This window comes from Rhyacophila brunnea, unplaced genomic scaffold (assembly GCF_057557595.1).
Source record: "Rhyacophila brunnea isolate RB1 unplaced genomic scaffold, BYU_Rbru_1.0 scaffold_4, whole genome shotgun sequence".
NCBI lineage: Eukaryota > Metazoa > Arthropoda > Insecta > Trichoptera > Rhyacophilidae > Rhyacophila > Rhyacophila brunnea.
Window position 1 is genome coordinate 27,877,650 of NW_028233068.1, and position 21,966 is coordinate 27,899,615.

General features: G+C 34.4%; 1 protein-coding gene across 1 annotated transcript in view; it reads left to right on the plus strand.

Annotated features, from left to right (window-relative positions):
• Window positions 1–512: 512 nt before the first annotated feature.
• The window catches only part of msi (RNA-binding protein musashi), a 139,443-nt gene continuing 117,989 nt past the window's right edge, over window positions 513–21,966 (plus strand). Inside the window, exon 1 of the mRNA XM_085954098.1 lies at window positions 513–716. Coding sequence (XP_085810224.1) covers window positions 637–716 — 80 coding nt within the window. The 5' untranslated portion in view covers window positions 513–636. The remainder of the gene's footprint in view (window positions 717–21,966) is intronic.

Below are 21,966 nucleotides of genomic sequence, written 5' to 3' on the forward strand. Positions count from 1 at the left end.
TTCTGATTTTTATTTAATGTTTTTAAACTTTTAACAATTTAAATTATGGTGGTTACAATATATTGTCTTGAAAAGGCAACGCCGCGTCGCTCAGCAGCTGCCACTGCCAGTACAAAAACTGCGAGTGTTCGAAGCGCTTTTCGGAACGCGACCGGTCCCTGTGCGAGGCTACAATTTATACAAAACAGAACGGCAGTAGCATAGTACCCTGCCGACGTTTAGACGCTGTCTACGGCCATTGTTTTTCGCGAATAATATCACTCAAATATACCCGAATTTATACTAAAAAGGCGACAAACAAACATAACATAAGTGAAAAAATGCGTGTATTATTGTGACAAGCCTTATTCCGGCGCTATTTAACAAAGAACCTCTCATAAACTTATTATTTTAATGATTTGTTGTGGCGTAGCACGCAAAAACGCTTGTGTTATTCATTCCTAATCGTTGGGGGAGAGAAAAATAAAAAGAAACGAGTGAAACTAATTTGTGTTATTTTCTTGGAGTAATAACTAGTTATAAAATAGAATTTTTAACATTGTGTTTATTGTCATCAGCATCGCGACCGCGCTGATTTAAAAATATTGAATTCTTAGTGGTTTTTGTTCTCTGTGAAAGTCAAATCGAATAACCAAAATGCTGTTTGAAAACCCTGCCAATGCGGCAGCCAAACTGTTTCCTGCAGCCTTCAATATACCTCCGCCAGTCAGAATAAGGTTTGTGGATTCATTTACCGTGAAAAATCCAGATTATCGACATTTTGAATGAAGCAAAAATGCTATATTCCGAGCCGTGTAAAATGCGCCGGTAGCCATTGAAATGATCATGCCTTGTATTGAAACAATACAATTTTATTTAAGGTACCTACATACTAAGTACCTACTTACCTAATATTTCTCGCTTTATGTTATTAATTAATGTACCTAATCATCTACCTATTAAAAACTGAGATTTATCTTGTTATTTGAATGCTTCATGTCGTCGTTCAATCGTTTCTTTATACATTTCACATTCGTCATGCTGCCATGCATGAAGACGATTAATTTGATCCAAAATATTAATATTGTCTCCTATTTATTGACATAACGTAGCTGCTATACGTTTAGTTTTATGTGACAGGTACCTATGACATATTAAATAGATGGCATTGACTACCCTACCACCAAACACCTTCATTCATTTTCATTTTTTATCCATTCAACCACAAGACATCATACCTAGTTTCTGGATAATAATTATTAAAATAAAATATATCATAATATAATTTGGTTATTATGATGCACAATTAATACGAATGCGCAGTGGTAGACGACTGATTAAGATTGATAAATATGTAGGTGCATAGGCATTATTAAGACGCGACAGACATCGTTGTTTTGTTTCCATCCTCAATCAAAATAATTTAAATAAATAAAAGGTCAGTTATCAATGTTATCATTATCAAAATAATATTTTAAATAAATTAAAAGTGAGTTATCATGTTCTGCCTTCGTATTATATTAACAAGAGTTAGTACATATTATATTATTAATTATTGGTATATGTGCCGCAGAGGTGGCCATGAGATTTTACAACTTTCTTTTTAGAGCAAACCAAACCTACCCCAACCTAATAGTATATACCTCATATAATCGTTGTTTGTGGTAATGGTGCATCAAAATGCATGAAAATTTCAAATTTTCAATGAACGATTATTGGATCGAAAAGCCGATGCGCCGACAGAAAAGGGTATTTATTATAATTGTCTACGTGGAATAAATTGTTTTCGTAAAAAAATATATATAAAAGCTCGTGGCCACCTCTGCGGCTCAATTACCTAATTATTTTTTACGGGGAATGGTTGTTGGCTATTTTCCGTACACATTGGGCCATTGTTCTGTATCAAATATTATGCACTATTCAATTTTTTCCGTGTGAAAAATACACTACTTTTAATGATTTAATCAAACAACTAGATTTGGGCTCGATTTCCCGATATAGCATTGTGTCAACCCTAAAATACATTTTGGATACATAATTTCGATATTCTGGCAACTCCGAACGGAGGTTAAAAAATATCACTGTTTGCGGGTTTATTCACCTGCATAATAATATTTTCTTGGCAATTGCCAAGATAAGAATGACTGTCTTTTTGCTTACATTTTGCGACATTCAGTTTCATACATTTAGGTACTTAAAAAAATATACCTACAAACGAAGTTCTTTATGTCATTCTTATCATTCATACATTGACTACTAACTGCCCGGATCACACAATATACCTACGCACTTATCTACCTACTTTACTCATACAAAATGCTATGCGAACAATTTATTCTAAAGTTTTTCTTTTTCGTGTCTCAGGTGCCAGTGACGTCCGTAGGCAATGTGCCGCCCTAAACCCCTTTCATTTTTAGTTTCAAATTATCTCCGCTACAAATCCGTTAGGATCTCTTTTATTATATATTTTTGATAATAATTGTATCACTTAATTAAACAAATATACAAAAAAAATGCATACAAACTAATTATAGCCACAAAACCTACTGACATTCAGTGGTGGCTTTAGGTAATTGGAGGTTTGTGACGCTGACAGTTTTGTGGCACATTTATGAAAAATTACCTGTGTAATAAGCATACATTAAAACATGTATCACAGTGGGTAATCCAATATGTCCAATCCAAGTGCAATATGTAATCCTACCTAATTATGTAGTAAGCATTTTTATGGTTCGATTACTGTTCAAACTAAGAAGTCGATACTGTATAATGGTACGACAGCATCGTTTGCTTCTTGGAAATTCGCCACTGTTCACTCAACAGTTATAATATTGTTGTATTCGCTGCCCTTTACAGTACCGCCCATATGCAACGCATGCCTTGTCTACCCCCACGGGACGTCACTGCTGGGTGCAGTGCAGTGGTTATATTATTGCTTCAAGCGGGTTTTATGAATGCATCTGTTTCACGTCTCCACTTCAATTTATTCACATCGTTGTGAAGAATTAAAAATTAAACACATCGTAAGATGGTGATGGGTGGTGAGTTTTCAAAAATAAACTTTTCTACGCAAAAAAATCTAAAGCTTTATATAAATAACTATTTGTCAATCGCAGTAATGCTTTCACATTTTGGGATGTTTTTAAATGAATTAATCGAGAAGTAGATATACAATTTGAGAAGTAAGGAGATGAGTAGGTAGGTACTTCTGTATGAATGATGAATAAAATTACATTCGTAGGTAATTATTTACTATTAAATTTACTAGTAGGTACTTCATAATTATTATAATATGTATTTTAATACCTATGCAAAATACATATTTTAATAAATAATAAAGTTATTTCATTATTAAAATTTCCCAAATAATTTCGGAAGTACCTACTGATAAATTTCTGCTATAAATTGCTTCTTTAATCGTACTGTATAGGTACGTCTTAAATACATAAAACCTTCTATAGTTTTTTCTCAGTAAGAAGTATCTTTTAAGATACTTACCTAAGTACAAAATATTATAATGCATTTTCATAATCTCTACCTACTAGGTAAGTAGGTATCTTTACTATTATTGTATATTTTCATAACTAACAACTTTGTTTCTGGACAAAGCTCGTCAATGTCTGCTGTTCAATGGATTATCCCATTGTAAGGGATAAGGTAATACAACATTATAAGGTACCAACACGATAGTTATTGTGCTCTTTTAATTTACTTTTCTGCTAACCCCCACACCGTACATACCTACTAAGTACCATTGTCAGTATTTGTAGCAGAAAAACCGGAGTTCACCGGCGATTCTACTAGTTTCATTGAATCGTTATCATCGTCAGCATATTTCATTCCACTGCTGGATGAAGGTCTACTTAAACTCTCCACTCTTCTCGGTTTCTTGTTGTTTACTGCCACGTTATTACGCCGAACCGTAATATTTTGTCAATCCAGCGTAGCTTTCAGTCCTCTTATCTATATCCCTCGGGTACCATGGATGGAATATCGCATTCGTCCATGGGCAGTACAGTTATAATCTGTATTTTGATTGAATATGTTTTCATAAATACGTTAGAAGTATTAAAAGCAAACTTACTTAATTATTAAGTATGTATGACGTTTTATAGATTGTTTGGTGCCCCAGCAAAAATATTAGGATCAGAGGTTCCAATGGAACTTACATAACAGACAAAGAATCGTACACACAAAATTGACAAAAATATTAGTTTTTTTTTTTTTTTTTTAACAATTTATATTCTAATTGATTTGAATTTTAAACTATTCCATTGGAATCATTTTTGCGACCCGAATTCCGTCTTTCAACATCTTCAGGCATTATGCGCAGTCACCAATGACAAATATACACTGACAACGATTAGAGTTAATTCATGTTTATTTAACAATTTAATAAACGAAGGCAAAATCCTTATCACCTAAGTAAAGGGTCAAGTATAAAAACATTTTTTTAATATTTTCAATATTTAAGGTGTTTGTAAAGACCCGTAGTAAATAAATAAAATACCTAATTACTGTTAATACCTACATTCAATATGTGATATGCACATTAAAATATCATTACTCGTGTACAATAAATTAGATAGGTACTTAATGTGTTGGAAATTTAATGAAATTAGCTAATGAGAAATGTCACTAAATATACCTAACCTACCCACTAAGTAAAAAAGTAAAAAGTTATCAATGACTCAAATGGATTAGTACAAAACTAAAATCAATTAGAATTCAAATTCCATCTAGTACACTCCGTCGATAGTATTAATTCCCATTATTCACTAAACCTGTAGGCTTTAAACATTACATATAATGAAATGTAGTTGCTTTTTCAACCATACATCGACGATAAAAATTTAATATATCCAAACAACCAACTCGATAATTATTGTATTAACGATTTAAAATTTTAAAGAGAAAAGAATTACTTACACACTTGTGTTTTTGGTTTCTTTAAAATTATACTTATACTACAGTACTTAATTATATTATCGCCAATGTTCTGGCAGAAGACACAAATTGGAAAAATGACATATTGAGTTAGTTATACCAAAATGTTTCTTATTTCAAACTTTACCGTCTGGAAACCTTCTTAATAAACAAACAGTCTTTATTTTAAAGTAATCCTTTTTACGATTACTTAATAATCTCACATGATAGACCATTTCAAACATTTTAACAACTTCAAAGTCAAATTACTCAAAACTAGTATTCTGTAACTAGTGTGTTCTGCCAGAACGGAGACGTTATTATAGTAGCTTCGTAAATCTTTATAATATCTCTTCTTCCTCGGGGCCTCATGACTTTGGATCGTGAACCAGAGGATTTGGCTGTCTAGCAACCTTCTCCACAGATTTGCTCTATCTCTCTCGGCATTCACCGGCATCTGAAGCCTTTGTGAATAATCTGTGGCACTCTTGAAGAGTCCCATCCATCCATGATCATGTCCGATCCTAAAAAGATCATATGGGCCTCCGCAGAGTGGAGGTTTGTATTAACAGATTTTGTTTTTACGAGAAATGGATGTCAGCCATTTACTTGCTCAACCTATTAGGTCCATACTCTGACTCATACACAAATTGAAAAATAATATGTGTACTTGCCAGACCCGGGAATCTAACCTGGGACCCACGACGCTATAGGCCAAAGCTTAAGCCGCGCGGCCATCGTGGGTCCAGCGGAGGTAAACCGAGGAGAATCAGGTTACAGAATACCTATAGGTTAATAATGAATGACTACATTTTATAAACTCAATTATTAGAGATGCTTACAACGCAAATATTTATGTGCATTGTATATAAAGAATATTATATGTTGAAATCTATGTATTTATATTTTAATACACATCCCTGCAAAAGCATGCCAGTTGAGTGTTTCTGGTATTTCAGTGACTTGCTTACCCGCAGACGCGATCACTCATGCGTACTGCTGACGTGCATGCTGCTGTGCTTGTAGCTGGCTGTCAGATGAAGGTTGCAACAATTTGATTCGAACTGAATATTCTAATATAAACATCATTTGAGTTATATTAAATGATTAAATCTAATTAAAATTAAGTCATACAAAATAAATAATATACTATTCTTATGAAAGATACGAGATTATGCATTCAAAGGCTACTGGCACGCTTTGTTCCTAGTACATGCATATCTATCTATTGCTTTAATAGCGAGAACAGTTTCTTTTATTAACAACATTTTAGTTTACTTAACCACTGTAACTTATTATAAAATTCTTTTCTCAACTCTCTATCACGGCATTGTCTGCCTTGCAATAGGTAAGTTGGATACTAAAGTATGTACCTATCTTGATTCGTGACGAAAATGTGCTCGCTGAAGTGGAAAATTCGATTTTGTCTTCCGATACCTAGAAGTAAACACTTTCTCCTGGAATGAACTCAGTTTATGAGAATAATTATTTGTCGATTTGTTTCATGATCTATCTAACTGCATATTTATATCATTCTGAATATTTTTTGTTTGGCACGTATATTACAGACTGTAACCTGAAACAAACTCGGTTGGCATAATGATTATAACGTTTGAATACTTCGAAATACTAACTGTATAGCGATTTATTTCCACGTTTCAAGACGAACTATCCTTTGTCTGTTCTACTTAGTATTTAAGTATGTTCCATGTTTACATTTGTTCATTCGACGCCGTAAATATCGATGCCAAGTGCATTCGTACAATTATTTTAATATGAATGCAAACGTTTTGATCTACAGATTGGCTGTTCATACTCACCTATAATACGTGTTAATTTTGTCCACGGCCTACCCGCTTATTTTAATATGTAGGTATAATTTGTATTGCAAAATGGTTTTTGCAAACGACAACAGAGTGCTTTCTGGTTGAGGGCAAGGTCATCGACTCGACGATGGTCGAGCACTGCGCCCAAGGACAGCAAGATGCAGGGTTTGATGTAGCATTATGATCGGAGACCGGCGCGTTTCTTTTGACTACATCTACCATTATTATACATTTTCTCCAGTGTTCTCGACCTCGCTTCTCTATATTATAGATATAGGACTTTCATACCTTACCGAACAAGACCTTTGCCGGCGTGGTATCGGAGTGGCATTAGTCATGAAATACGATATGATATGCATGTTACATACCTACTAATAACTGGATAGACCTCCAAAATTAGGGCACAGCGTCTTCAGACCATATTGAACACTTTTTGAATCTGGAGAGAATCTTATGAATTTTTACAACGTTTTTATTAGGTCGTATTCTTATTTTTGTCCGGTGGTTGTTTATCCTGTACAAATCTTGCAATCGATTTTTAACTAACTTCCCGACTAGCTAGACATTTGAAACTTTTAGAATATATCAGAACACGATGCCAATGCATTCTTTTAATACTTTTAGCCATCTTTAAGTGTAATTGAATTCATTTTCAGTTAATTCTTTTTTGTATGAAAAGTTATTTCGGAAGAAATCCGTAATCCAATCCACTATTATTGGTTGCTAGGGGACTGGGGTCCTAGCAACTAAATTATTAATATATACGTGCGTTACTATGGAAATCAATATGAAATGTCAAAATGACATTTCAGTATTATTTCTATCAAGTACAATTTTTTTGATCGTTTATGCTAGTCAAGTCAAGTTTATATGATTCAACAGAACATTTAAAAACGTTGTAAGTATATAAAAAGTTCTTTTTATCTTGTAATTATTCTTATTAAATTTGATGGTGACTTCAAAATCTTTTTAGTAAGATTGTGGTGATTATATAATATATTTTAATAATGTTTGCGTTGGCATTAAATAAATAAAAATAAAAAAAGCCTTTTTTTTGCATTGCGTTGGCATTATTGTTTGTAAATAAGAATGAAAATTACGGCCAATTTGGATTTGCTTATTTACGTACCTACTGTTATTTGAAATTTTATGAGATTGTTCGCCTACCTACAAAATAATATTTCATTATACCTATACTTTTTTCGAGCTCTCGTAGCTATAATACTAATCAAGTCGATATCTCAATGCGATCCTGTCGACTGAGTATTGATTCCTATATTTTTGGAATTGTTATCGTCGTCAGGCGTCACTAACTATGGCGAAATAAACTAATCTTGTAGGTGGGTGAGTAAGGTACATTTTCACAATTGCACACAGACCGGTCAGTCGCCCGAAAATTTATAATTCGACAGCTGCAGTTATATTTTTTACGTTGCTTGCATTTGGTGATCTTCCAATTTTGTGATTCAGTTTTGTTGTGCATTGCTTTTCAATACGCGCATCGCGATGATTATTTGTACTTACATAATATATGAAAGCATTCGTTCGCTGAATATAAACTTCGGGATAAAGTCGGTTAAATCGAGGTTTTATAAAGATAATATTTTATAATCTGGGTAGAGCCGGGGTTATTTGAACCACCTTTCGTCAACGTGGTCTTTCTTCCTGTCTTACATAATATTAGTTTGGTTCCAACTTTAAAACATAGTTTTGTCATCTGGCGCCATTATGACGACGTCATTATTAAAATTAAGTACCTATCACGAAATTTTCATTTCCGCAGAGAATGTGACATGCTTCAACTTGCCGTATAGGTATGCCGGTTAAGTTAAACCACTTTTTCTTCCTTTGTGTGTAAAGTAAACAATCCGCATTAAATAATAATATTTTAATACATTTTGTATCCAATAGTATACATTTTGTATCCAATAGTCACGGCAGGGTTGGTTGAAGCAGGCAATTAAATTTCAAATAATCCCAAACACATTTTCTCATAAATTTGGTTAGGTAAATCCGTTGAGTGTGTGAAATTCATGTGGCGATGGTGGAGGATAGACTATGTAGAAACTTTGTCAGTCATTTGTTTTCAATTTTCATTATATTTAAACCACAATTTAGATTATAGAGTAATTGGAGTAGAGTAGAGTAATGAAAAAACTTGCTTTGGTGTGGTTTGTTTGTTTTTTTTATGTTAACATATCGAAGGTTGTCTCTCTTCACTTTTGGTACGAAATCACTCAAAATCAAGTTACACATGTTACGATCGTCGGGGTGTTTTTTCAGGGCGACGATTTTTTGTTGTTTTGTTACATTTCCCCCATTTTCCTCTTTTCCATCGAAGAATACTTCGGAATCAGTGTTGCCTGCGTAACTGTGTGACGGCGTAAAAAATATTTTTTTATATTTTTATTAATTACGTCTTAAATTCATTCGAGGAAAATTTTTAGGTCTTCCCTTCGCTTGTTAAAAGAGATTTTCGCAAAATAAATGTTTAATAAAAAAGATAGCTAGATCTGGTTAGATAAATGTCAAGTTGACAACAATTTTTATAATATCTACTTATCGCTTCGAGATACATTCGAGTTGTTCAATTTGCTCTACTCTACCTTGCGTATATTTGGCAGGGATCGCAATGAAGAACCTAACGAAAATAGCACACGCCATGATTATGATAGATTTGGTATTATAATGACGAATTGCACGTATAAGTATTTAATTAAAAAAAATTAATAAGTAAGCAAATCTAGAGGCATATATTTATAATGACTTTGTACCCAGAAATCGACCCGTCATTCTTAACTAATTATTCGATTGTAAATTAAAATGTTTATAAATATACCTAATGACTGCGTGGAACTGTAAGTATAATATTTTTGTTTCGTATGTAGAAGTAAAAATAATTCACCTCTAAGTAAGTGCTGCGGCGTAATCAATTTCAATCAACGCTTGCACTCAATATAATAAATAATCTATTTGTATCTTGGGACCGTAATATCAATTTTACGCGAAAGAAAAATCCATTCAACGTTTTGTACATACTTAGTAGGTAGGTAAATACCTACTTCTGAGAAGGTGGGGAAAGTGAAGTATGTGAATTACTATTCATAATTTCACTTAAATTCCTATATTATATGAAAAAAGACTTTGTTACCTAATGTTTCTGCATAACTGCCATATTCGCATAATTGGGTCTTGGATCCGCGAGACAAAGTTCTTGTAATTATTTATTGATCGCCGAATATGAAATATTGTTGTGTTACGTAAAAAATGTCTTCTTAAAACCCGCTTAGGGTATTCCTGCTAATACGTTAACAAATTTCCGCATACAAACGATGTGAAGCGATAGCCAGGATTGACCCGAGACTTTTTGACGCCCCCATCCCTCCCACGGGGTACTGAGTATGTTCATTTACTACGGCCGCTTGATCCTTACGGCTGAGAATTTTAAAACAAAAAAAAACCTTTTTAAATTTAAAATTTGAATGTGGCCCTAGCATTCATTAACCGTTGTGTGAAACTGACGACATGAAATTTTTATGTCTATTACACACACGTAGGTATATAAAAGTCATCCAATCAGTTGTTGAAAGATTTGGATAAGCAAAAACAGCAATAACCATTATTAGATAATTTAGATAGGTACCTCTTTTAGGTTTAGACAAGTCGTAAGCCAGTGTGCAAAAAAATGGCAGTATCCGTATTATTATTAATTAAATATAGCACTTAACTAAAAAAACACGAAGTTCAGTAAGTAGTATGCTAAAAAAGTAATGTAAATATATAAATACTTATATATTATATTTAAGTAATATAAGTAATAATATTATGTAGTATTACAAAATTTGGCGCCCTGAGGCCGGCTCGCATTACTCGGGCCAACCCTGGAGATAGCCCTAAGTATGTAAAGATATTTTGTATGTGTTATGTCACATATATATACAATATAGTTATATTATACAAAATAAGCAATGGTCAAAATAAAAACAATCAATTTAATATTTTATTATATTTTTCGATGATACTAATTTCTTGAGGCTGAATTACTTTATTCGCCTTAATATGAATTTTTCTGAATACAGGGTACAAGCGATTTATCAGATAGATTATTTAAACTGTTGTGGGGCTATTTGGATATAATTAATAGAAATATAGCAGGTAGGTTGGTAAATCTGCTCGTCGGCTGCGGGTGCATGTTTGCCATATCGATTTTGGAGCCGTTCCACGTCGTGAGATCGTCACATTGATTAAAAGGCATTAGGAAAAGGGGCTCATTGCCAACAAAATACCGGTGTCGCCGATGTGAGATTCCAATTTTCTTATCTACCAATAGTATCTAGTATTACAAATTCTATGTTCGACTTGAGATTCATTTTTGGAGCACATATTTTATGTTTTCCTGTGTGAGTACTTTAACTTCATTTTTTTTTTATTACGATTTCGTTTTTTGTCAATGCAATCAACTGTCAACACTCATTAGTGCCCATTAAAAAAATAAACGACAAATAGGCGGTGTGAATACAATTTTATTAATAAACTTATGCATCCAAAATGTATAATGTGTTTATTTACGTAGTCAGTTATCTATATTTTTTTAATTAATATCTCGAGATTGTGTTATGTCTAGGGAAATAACATAGTAGGTATTTACCTACAATATACCAATGCTATTTTCTGTGCATATCGTTTACCTGAATTGACAGAATTGCCCGCGGTCGAATCAGCTACAATCAGCTGATGTCTGGGATGTTCTGTTACCCAGTATATTCGCGCAAATTGTCCAGTCGTTCAGCTCACCTGTCTGAGATCTATTTCTATCAAATCTGTCGTCTGTGTATGCACGCTAAGTCGGTACACCAAAAATGCTCAAAACCACCTGTCGCTGTTTATCCTAGTAAGACGCGTTACACACTGTGTGACCTGCAACAAAAAAAATAACAATATCAGCCTGATACATCTCGAGCTACATAGGTGTCTAAAAATCTTATTGAAACCTCAACTCAACACGTTAAAAAAACTTGGCATTGGTTTTATGTCTGAAGAAAAATAACCAATAAAATGTGTGGCAATCATAAGTATTGTCTGTAATTTAAGAATATACGACTTATGAATTCTGTATTAATCTATTGAATTTGTAATACATATTAAAATAAGATGATGTAATATTGATTTGTAAACTGTAAATACGGGCTGCATTGTCGGATTGATATTGGGTCAAATTCATAGATTATGCAGGACCATTTCAATAATAAAGTTAAGTCGTTTTCTATAGATAAGGTCACAGAGAAACGCCAACCGCACACGCCTCGCCCAAGTTAGCCTTCACTGGTTCAGAATCGATCGTTGTCTATTTGATGACAGTTAAGTGAACAGGTACATATTAATATGTTGACAAATTTCCGACTTCCGCGAGAAGGCGGGAAAACTCTGACTAATGTTCTATTGACCCATTTAAAAAAAATAATTTAGAAAATCAGCCACGCCGCACTTTGGCACGTGACTTAAATCATATTAGGACCTTATTGCTCAGTAGATAGAGTAGGCAACATATATTATGTATTTAGATTTGTTTTTTGGTCATAAAACTAAACTTCTTTTTTTAGGTCAATTAGTTAGGTACGTAGATAGTACTTGACTAGGTACCCACACACGTACATTTTTATCAGTTGGGTAAAGTGAAATCGCTGTTCCCATGAAGATTTAAAATAATTAAACTAAAAAAATTGTTATAATCACTATTTATGACGTATACTCAGTGCCACTAAACACACAAACATTGTTTGATTACTGGACTATCGGTATGGAACAATGAAAATATTATTTTAAATTTAAATTAAATAGCAATAATCGGCTGGAATTCAAAATCCAAGTCATTCGTATATAATACGATATTATTATGCTGGTATTACAGGATGTTATAGTTACCTACTGGTTTTTGAATAGTGTACAGATATTTGGGTATAGTTGGACTAGTTTGAGTATATAAGTAACCTTAATGGCTCAGTATTTTTATGTAAGTACGTAGATATCTACTTACTTTTTCTACAAGCCAATAGAATGACGTTCTCACCTAGTGTAGATTGCTATTCCGCTCGGCGCTCTCGCTGTGTAGGTACCTGCCGAGTATTAAATATATTTTATTATTTGACGTAGAGGCGTCGCGACGCTCTTGCAAGGAGACTGAGACGGATGGACGTGTGTCAAAAATTAAATTAATTAGTTCTCCCGTCATTCCGAAAAAGCTGCTCGGCCGTTTATAGATTAAGTTAATATTTAATATGATACTTATTCCTACCTGTAGCTATGCTAGTAAGCCTTAGTGTGAGGCCTCAGTGGCAGCGTTCGGCGCAGCGTTGAGCGTTCTGCGAAACTCAAACGTATAACCGTATAAATGTATAACCAAAAAAAGACATTGTATACGAACATTTTCACACACGGTTATACGTTTGAGTTGCGCAAAACGCTCAACGCTGCGCCGAACGCTGCCACTCAGGACGTACACTTAGGCATAAAGCCCATTGACGCAGCGAGTGCGGCGCTCGCGCAAAATTTCTACAAGTGGCGCGTAAATCATCAAAAATACAACGTAATCAAATACGCCAGCGCCCACTGGACTTGACGATGCCTTGCGCCCCGCCTGCCGCATGAGTCACCGTTTTTCGCTTCTCGGCGATACGATTTAATGAAAATACAAAGAAGTCCATTCATTGAACACGGCTACCAAAATTACGCTGCTCGAGGCGTCGTCGATCGACGGGCGAAAAGCAATTATTTAATAACAGGGAACTCTTTGTTCCGTGTCCTATATTTCGCTGGTTGAATAATGTCGTCGTAAATATTAATTACAAGCCCCGAAATAATATAATATTTTTATTGCTTTGTTATGAGAGGCGCTGTAATAATAATTATTTTGTGCTGCTTGGGCCGCTTATTACATAGGTGAAGGGTAATGCGCGGCGAGAGACGTGTGATTATGGTTATGAATAAACACTTAATACGCCGACTTCGCCCGCTCGACGCATTCTATGGGCACCATCGTTTAGAGACTCTCCATAGACGGAAATCGCACGTGGTTTTGTAACGTGGCATACTAAACTTATGATTTGATGGAAATATATTTTCACTCCGTAGGTACAAAACCATGTGCGATTTCCGTCTATGGATTGGTTCTTGTATACCGAAATCATACCGGTTTGATAACACATCCATTTCCATTGTCAAAATATCACTTATTAACTACATACTATGAAACTATCAGTGTTATTTATAAATAGTACTTATACATTCCTGTTATTCATCAGCTGTCACTAGTCTGACGTTGACAGCTGATGAAAAACCGGTGGTAATATCGATTTCCAAAAATATGTAGCATTCATTGATCTATGAATTCCATTTGTAGAAGGTGTGTTAATGCTAGTGTATTATTTATCATGTAACACATCTATCCAAATTAAACCATTCCCTGTGTCAAGACAGTTGGTAATATCAATTTGTGATAACCACTAAATCAGATGAACTCCACGGTCTTCAAGATACGTTAAAATAATCTGAAACTAAGAGTACTCTTGACAAATTAACACGACAGACGCGTCAGTATGAGCACTCTATAGAACAAAGACAGGCAATGACAGGTCATCCATAGACAAAGGAAGGGGCGGCAAAAGTAGGACCAGTCGTGAATGTTTCGGCTTTCTCTCGAGTCGGCAATGGTGGAGTGCATGGAAACCATGTGGGGCCTCCAAAAATCCCCGTCGTTCGCCAGCTTTCCTGTGCCTTACCATGTTATCTCAGCATCCTGTTTCCCCGCTGTATACACTCTGGACAGTATTTGGCGGTAGATAATGCTTGAAAAAGAGGAAATGACAGTCTAGCTCGAGACACGCTGATATCTTGAGGCAATCGCTGAACGTGGCCGAGTCAGGTGACTGTCTATGACTAGCTACCTTAAATCACCACATTCAGAATGAAAGCGCTGAACACGCGGTATTTGGTTTCGACTGCGTAGGTACACACGCTGTATTGATTAATTTAAAGCTGATCCAGCCATTCTGTACCTATTTTTCTTTATGAAGTGACAAGTATCTAAAAAGGTTTCGAAACTCTCGATGGTCTATCAGCCGTGATCAGATGGAAGTCTTGATCGTGACATGTACTATTATTGCATCGATTTTGAGGACTACATGAGACGAGTTATGTCATATGTGGACTGTCGATTGCCCCTCGCCGGGGTATGCGAGACTTATCAAAGTTCAGTATCACCATACAATATTGATGAAGCATTCGACTAATATTAACCATCCAAGCGACGAACGAAAAATAATGGATACTACAAGTCGTAGTCGCTTTTGTTGGTAACTTGGTTGTCTGAAATAATTAATTACATAGATCATTATTTTCGTCGCCAGCTTTTGTGTGTGCGAAGATTGGCTGATATACGAAATCTCAGAATACCTGCTGATAATCTACAATGGGTTCGGTAACCTGTCTCTGGGATATGTACAACATTTCGTCGATACATGACACATGCGTTCTGTCTTTTGATATATTTTTTTTTATATTAATGTTTTTCCTCCGCGTCTACAGAAATAAATCTAAATGTTGACCGAGTGGTGGCTGGCAAAGCGCGTCAGCTGGCCATCCGTCGCTTCGGCGTCTCTGACGGATCTATTTTTAATAGTCTTTCAGTCGTCTCCCATTTGACGGAGTCGAATTTATTATTTTAATATACAACATACATACCTTCTTCCATATTGCTTTGATATTTTGTAGCATTGAAAGGAAAGAAAAGCTATGTTGCGTCCATAATAAAAAAATCAGGAGAAGGTGTTGCCGAATTGCTTACAGTTTGCGGAATCTCGCACGAATTCTCGATTCCGGGATTTTTGAATTGGTTTTTATTTGATTAAGTATTTAAAAATTATCATTATTCTGGCAATTAAAGAGTGTAGTTTAAGAAGCTGGGTGGTTTGTAACTAAAAAATATACTTACTTATCACCATTTAAAAAAAAAACTCTTATAATTTTCTAGGGATTACAGGATATGCCTGTCGGGAACTTCTTTTCACTATGCAGCTTCCTCCATTCTTAGAAGCTAGATCATAATAATAAAGTACAGGATCCAATTGAGTTAGTTGATGTCATTTTTCCTGTAGGGTTTCATTCATTATCTGAATCAATCTTAATATACTGTTGGAAAAAGGCCTCTCCTTGATGTCTCCACATTTCTCGATCCCTAGTATTTCATTGTCACGTGCGTCTTCTTGACTCGATTGTCTCATCGATCCGGAGTTTTATTGTTTGCATAGTTTCGAATCCTCACAGGATAGACATAAAATACAAATCTAGCGATTGAAAATGATATTAAAGGTTGCAATCCCTGGTAGGTATCTACGGTACTGATGAAATGGAAACTTTAACATGTACCTACCTAAGTAGTGTTTGGAAAAATTAATTGATTACGTATCTACACTTATTTTCTACTTGTATTTAATATAATAATAACATAATGCATTCATTGAGTATGATAATTCGCATAGAAAAATATAGAAATAAGAAAATATCAAACTATGTATGAGGTCGTCTCTGTCAAATAATATTTTTTATTAGTACCTATTATAGGTGGCGTCTACAAAGTCACCGCGAAGTGCCGCGAAGCATGTCAAAATGACTAGTTTATTAATATTAATTATTAATTAACGTATATTTATTTTATTTTAATTCATTACGCCCGACATGAAGGGATATGTTCCTAACAGCTGGACCCGATCTGCCATGCCTGTGTGACGTCTATAGCGAACAAATGGCACGCGATACGTATATTGATGATATTAAAAATAGTGCTAACAAAGTAAGTACATATAAGTTTTACACATTATTCTTAGAATATTAGATATTTCGCATCGAACAGATCTTTAATAAATTATTATTTTTTATTTTGTTGGATTACTACAATTTTTCTGTTCACGGGTTCCGACACCTTTTTAATCGGTGTGTTATTGGGATATAGGATAACGTGCTGACAATACGTTTTATTTTTTTTAATGTTAAGTAAATATAGCACGAACATAATAATATGTATTATGGACATAGTAGAATGTTGGATGTAATTTAAGGATCACGTGAAGAGATAACGTTGTGTGAGAATGCGGACGATTTTTGTCAGTTGGTTTTCACTGGTTCTGTTTCAGCTGTGACGTCATTCCGATCATTAGTTTGTACGTATGTTGAATGGGACTAAATATATCAGTGCTTTCAAAACATTCATATTATATACCCTTTCACGTGAAATGTCGATATTAGAGTGTATATTTTTGTATTGAATTCATAACAAAATATATTTTACAATAACATGGTATTTGTATTTATTTATTTACTTTACTAACTTGCATGAGCGGACAATGGCAGGTCCAAATGTTTATGAGTAGGGTTGTTTACAAGAGCCCTAGTATTTTTCACACACTACTTCCATCTAATTATTATGTACCCATGCCAATGTTTCAAGTGTTATTTAGAAATAGATATTTCATTGATTTTTTCCGAGGAAAACGGAACCATCTATTACAAAATGACAATAATAATATTCAAATCAGACTAACATTAAGGTAAATGTACCAATTATCGGCACCAGTAGGAAAATGTGGTTATGGGATTAAAATAATAGGCTCAGCTTAAATATATTTGTATATTTATTTTTTTGTATTTATATTTACAAATATTGTTAACAATAAAAAAGTTCAATATCAACAATATTTTAAGTTTAATATTATTTTTTTTATGTTTTAACAACATAACATACATTGGTCCTATTATCGGCACCTGAATTAAATTTAGGTACTAATTTCCGGCAGCTTATGTTCCTATTATCGGCACAACTAAACTTATACAGGAAATTTCTATAAAGTTAAAAAAACTTTTAAGTTTAAAAAATATAGGTACAACAATTACTTTGTAAGTAACATTTATATTTTTCTTCAATTATACTTTGCTACAATATAATATATACTTAGTAGGGTATAGTCCTGTTTTAAATCCGTTTTTGATGGTTTCCTTCTTTGTTTGATCCAAACAAGTTTTGAGTAATGGAGCAAAATCTTCTCGCAGCAGTTTTGAATTGTTATTTTGTATTTTCCAATTGAGGATCGAAGTTTTCCATAAGCTTTTAATGGGATGAAAAAATGTTGGGAGACCCTTATTGTTATAGTTGGATGCCTATTCAAAAATAGTTTGCACCAATGTCTTCCAGTGGGTCTATTCTATACATATCGAACACTAAATTGATAAATAGTATCAAACTTAGGGTAGGTTTGTATCAAAATATTAGCACTTATTGTAACAATTACATGAAGTTGGATTTTATTGTTGCAATAAGTGCTATATTTTAACAGCACCTATCTTGCTGCTGTTAAAATATTGCACTTATTGCAACAATAAAAACCAGCTTCGTGTAATTGTTACAATAAGTGCTAATATTTTGATACAAACCTACCCTAAGTTTGATAATATTTATCACTTTATCACTTTAGCGGTCGATAAGCATAGAATAGACCCACAGGTATGCCACCAGTGAAGCAATTTGCCTTTTGTTGTTCTTTCAGTAATAAAGCTACACTCTCTATTAGTTGGGGTTATTTCGTTACTGGAAAGCCAATTTTTCCCATATGGTGAATCCATTCAACAATCAGTTGCTGCTCTTTTGCGGTCAATATTATTGGTGGTCCACTCTTTTTGTCCAATGATGATTTGCCTAGAACCTTATCCTGGATTGTGGATCTGGGCACTCCGAATTTTTTGGTAGCTGCCATTGTGGTCATTCCTCCTTTAACAGCTTCAATTGCATCTTGAAGCGACTGCCGGCTGTATAATTTTCGCACCTTCTTCATCCTTAAAATAAAAATGTTTCAATTATCGGCACCCTTCGTGCTTATTATCGGCATACATTGTAATCGTATTTTATAAAGTAAACTATGATTTATATCTTATTTTAAAAGTTTTAAATTAAGAAGGAACAGTATTTCTTCCTGAAATCTCTGCTACTTGTGTAATTAAAAATAATTTAATAACAGTATTTAATATTTTTGCATTATGATCGATATCTCTTATTACCGGCACATTATGTGCTAATTATCGGCACACCGAATTTTTAAAGTTATTATTCAATTTTAAAAGATTATTTCTGATTCTCCTGATATAAATTTGGTGTGCCGAAAATTAGCCAGAGATTTTAAAATATTAAATTATTTAATTTCTATCCAACAATAACGCGCTTTTAAAAATTTGTTTGCTTGTACCTATTATCGGCTTTTTGCCGATAATAAGAACAAGTGCAAATCGTATCGGTGCCAATTACCGGCAGCAAAATTTACTTGATTTTTAGATGAACTGACCAAAAAACACGCAAAATATTTTACACTTTAGGCAAAAAAACAAATTAAATATTAAAATATAACCTTACATCTAATACTTCAGTTTAAAAAAACGTTTGAAAATGCTTAACACTAGATATTCGAAATGTTTACTTACTTGTCAAGCTTTTGCCTCAAATATCCCAGTACATCTAAATCACTGGACGGTGTGGCAGGAAACAATCGAATTTCAGAAAGTACTTACAAGCATGAAGCAAAAACTTTATCTCTTTCTATCGCATAAGAAATGTGGATTTTGGATAACACATTCTTACAGCCATAGAAGTCCTGCCATTCTTATTTTTTGGAATTTATTCTAAAATTGCCGATAATTGGAGCAGTGACGGAAATTGGTACATTTACCTTAATTAACTTAACTAATTTTAATTTAAACAATGATCGAAGTAGCACCGTAGGTCTACTCTATTAAGTACCTAATATAATATACATAATGAAATTTATAATATTCATACAGACCCCTGAAAACTGTGTCATTATTTTTATGCGCATATCCCAATGTGTATAAGTGTTGGAGAGTAGCCATTTTGCTTTTAACCTAGGTATTCAAATTTCTATTTGTTGGTTTATTATTTTATAACTATTTTTTTTATTAATATAAATCTCTATATATATAAAAATCTCGTGTCACGATGTTTGTGGTCGCACTCCTCCGAAACGGCTCGACCGATTTTTATGAATTTTTTTATGTATATTTTTTAGGTATGATAATAGGTCAACAAGTATATTTCATACCGCTAAGTGATTAGGGTATCTCTATCCAGAAATTTTTTTCTTTTATTTTTTTGACAATTTTTTTTATCATTTGGCATCAAAAAATACCTATAACCCCAAATTTTCACTCTCCCACCCCCGCCCTCCCATTTTTTAATCGCGATTTTATTATTTTTGTATGAACAAATATACCGTCGTTCGTATTTCAAACAGAACGAAATTATTTATGTTGTTGAATGACAGATGGCGCTACGTCCGAGAAGAATTCAAGAGAAATGTCGCGTCATTTTGACATTTCATTCGGCATATCACAACGCAGTGCGTGCAAAATTTTGTACGATTTATTTTAATTTATCTATTTTTGTGTGCGTGTATTACAGTGCACAATGCCAGCAAGACGCAAGGGAGGCCATTTGGGCCGTCGAACGAATAAAGCAACAAACATGCGAAATAGTAGAGCAGAAAGAACAGACGAACAAATCCAACAAGATAACAAAAACGTGCGTGTGAGCATGTCGCAATTGCGTGCATCTCAATCACAAGAGGCACGAGCTGAACGAAATCAACAACGACAATTGGAGCGGAGCCAAGCGCGCCGGTTCGTAGTTAACACACGCAGAGCAAATGACTGACAACGCCAACAAGTACATCGAGCATTTACATCTGCTTCGTTCCTTCGTCTCGCATTCGAGTACGAGCCAGATATTGAATATTCCGCTCATCCGAAAGTGCTGATTGGTGCTATGGACAAAGAATGTCCCCATTGTCAAGCGCTCAAATTCAAACATGAGTCAGCCGGGATGTGTTGCGCTTCCGGAAAAGTGCAACTACCAGAAATTGAGATACCACCAGAACCATTGAACGACTTGCTCATCGTAACGGTTCCAGATTCAAACCTATTCCTGAAGTCCATTCGCACATTCAATTCATGCTTCCAAATGACTTCGTTCGGAGCAACAGAAATAGTTCACAATACTGCGGCAAATGGTCAACAATTCCATTCTACGTTAAAAATCAAAGGCCAAGTATACCACAAAGTAGGCTCATTGCTGCCAATGCCAAACGAACCACATAATTTTTTACAAATCTAATTCATGGGCGGTGAGGAGATTAATCGTGTGGATGCACGTTACGGCTACAATAACCTCAATTCGCCTAATGCCAGGCGCATCGTCGGCAAACTGGACGTCCTATTGAATGAGCACAATGAATTATTGAAATTCTTCAAAGCACACATGCACGAATTGCAAAGTGACAATCACGCTATTGTCATCAATCCTGATAAAACACCAGCTGGAGAGCACGTGCGTCGATTCAATGCGCCTGTTGTTGACGACATTGCTGGAATCATGGTTGGCGACCGTACATCGACGCGAGAAATCGTGATTCGAAGAAGAAACAATAATCTGAAGTTCATCGCTGACACACACCGTTCATACGACGCTCTCCAATATCAGCTAATTTTCTGGAAGGAACAAGACGGATATTGCATAAACATTAAACAACGAGATCCCGCCACAGGTAATTAATTCATTATGAACATCATTACTTATTTTGAATTGAGAAAATGAATGGTTGGTGTTTTTTTGTTTTTATCGGCGGTCATCATCTACAGCGATCCGTTCCTCTTTCTTTCATAGATCCCATCCCCACACACTTACGATACATTCGTTATTTTTTATTTAACAACCAAAATATTCACTAGAAATAATTTATATGGCAGAACAACGTTTGCCGGGTCAGCTAGTATATATATATATATATATATAAATAACGACTTTTGGCTGTAAAGTTTAGAATATAGTCGATTCGATTTTGTGTAAAGTTTTATGATTTAGTACGATATAACAGGTATCAGACACCAATCTAGTTGCTGCCTAGGAAAATGTGTAAGTATATAATTAATTGCCGACTGTGTATTCAAACTAAAAGCAAAGTTCACACAATTAACAGTTTAAATATTGATAATAATTGTTCGTTCTACAAAAGATTGGGTCGGTCCTAAGACAACACGGCTTATAAATTACATTTTCAAACGGGACATGCCCTGCGAATAGAACGATATATTTCTTATCGTAAAAAGAATGTGTTGGTGGGTCCTTACG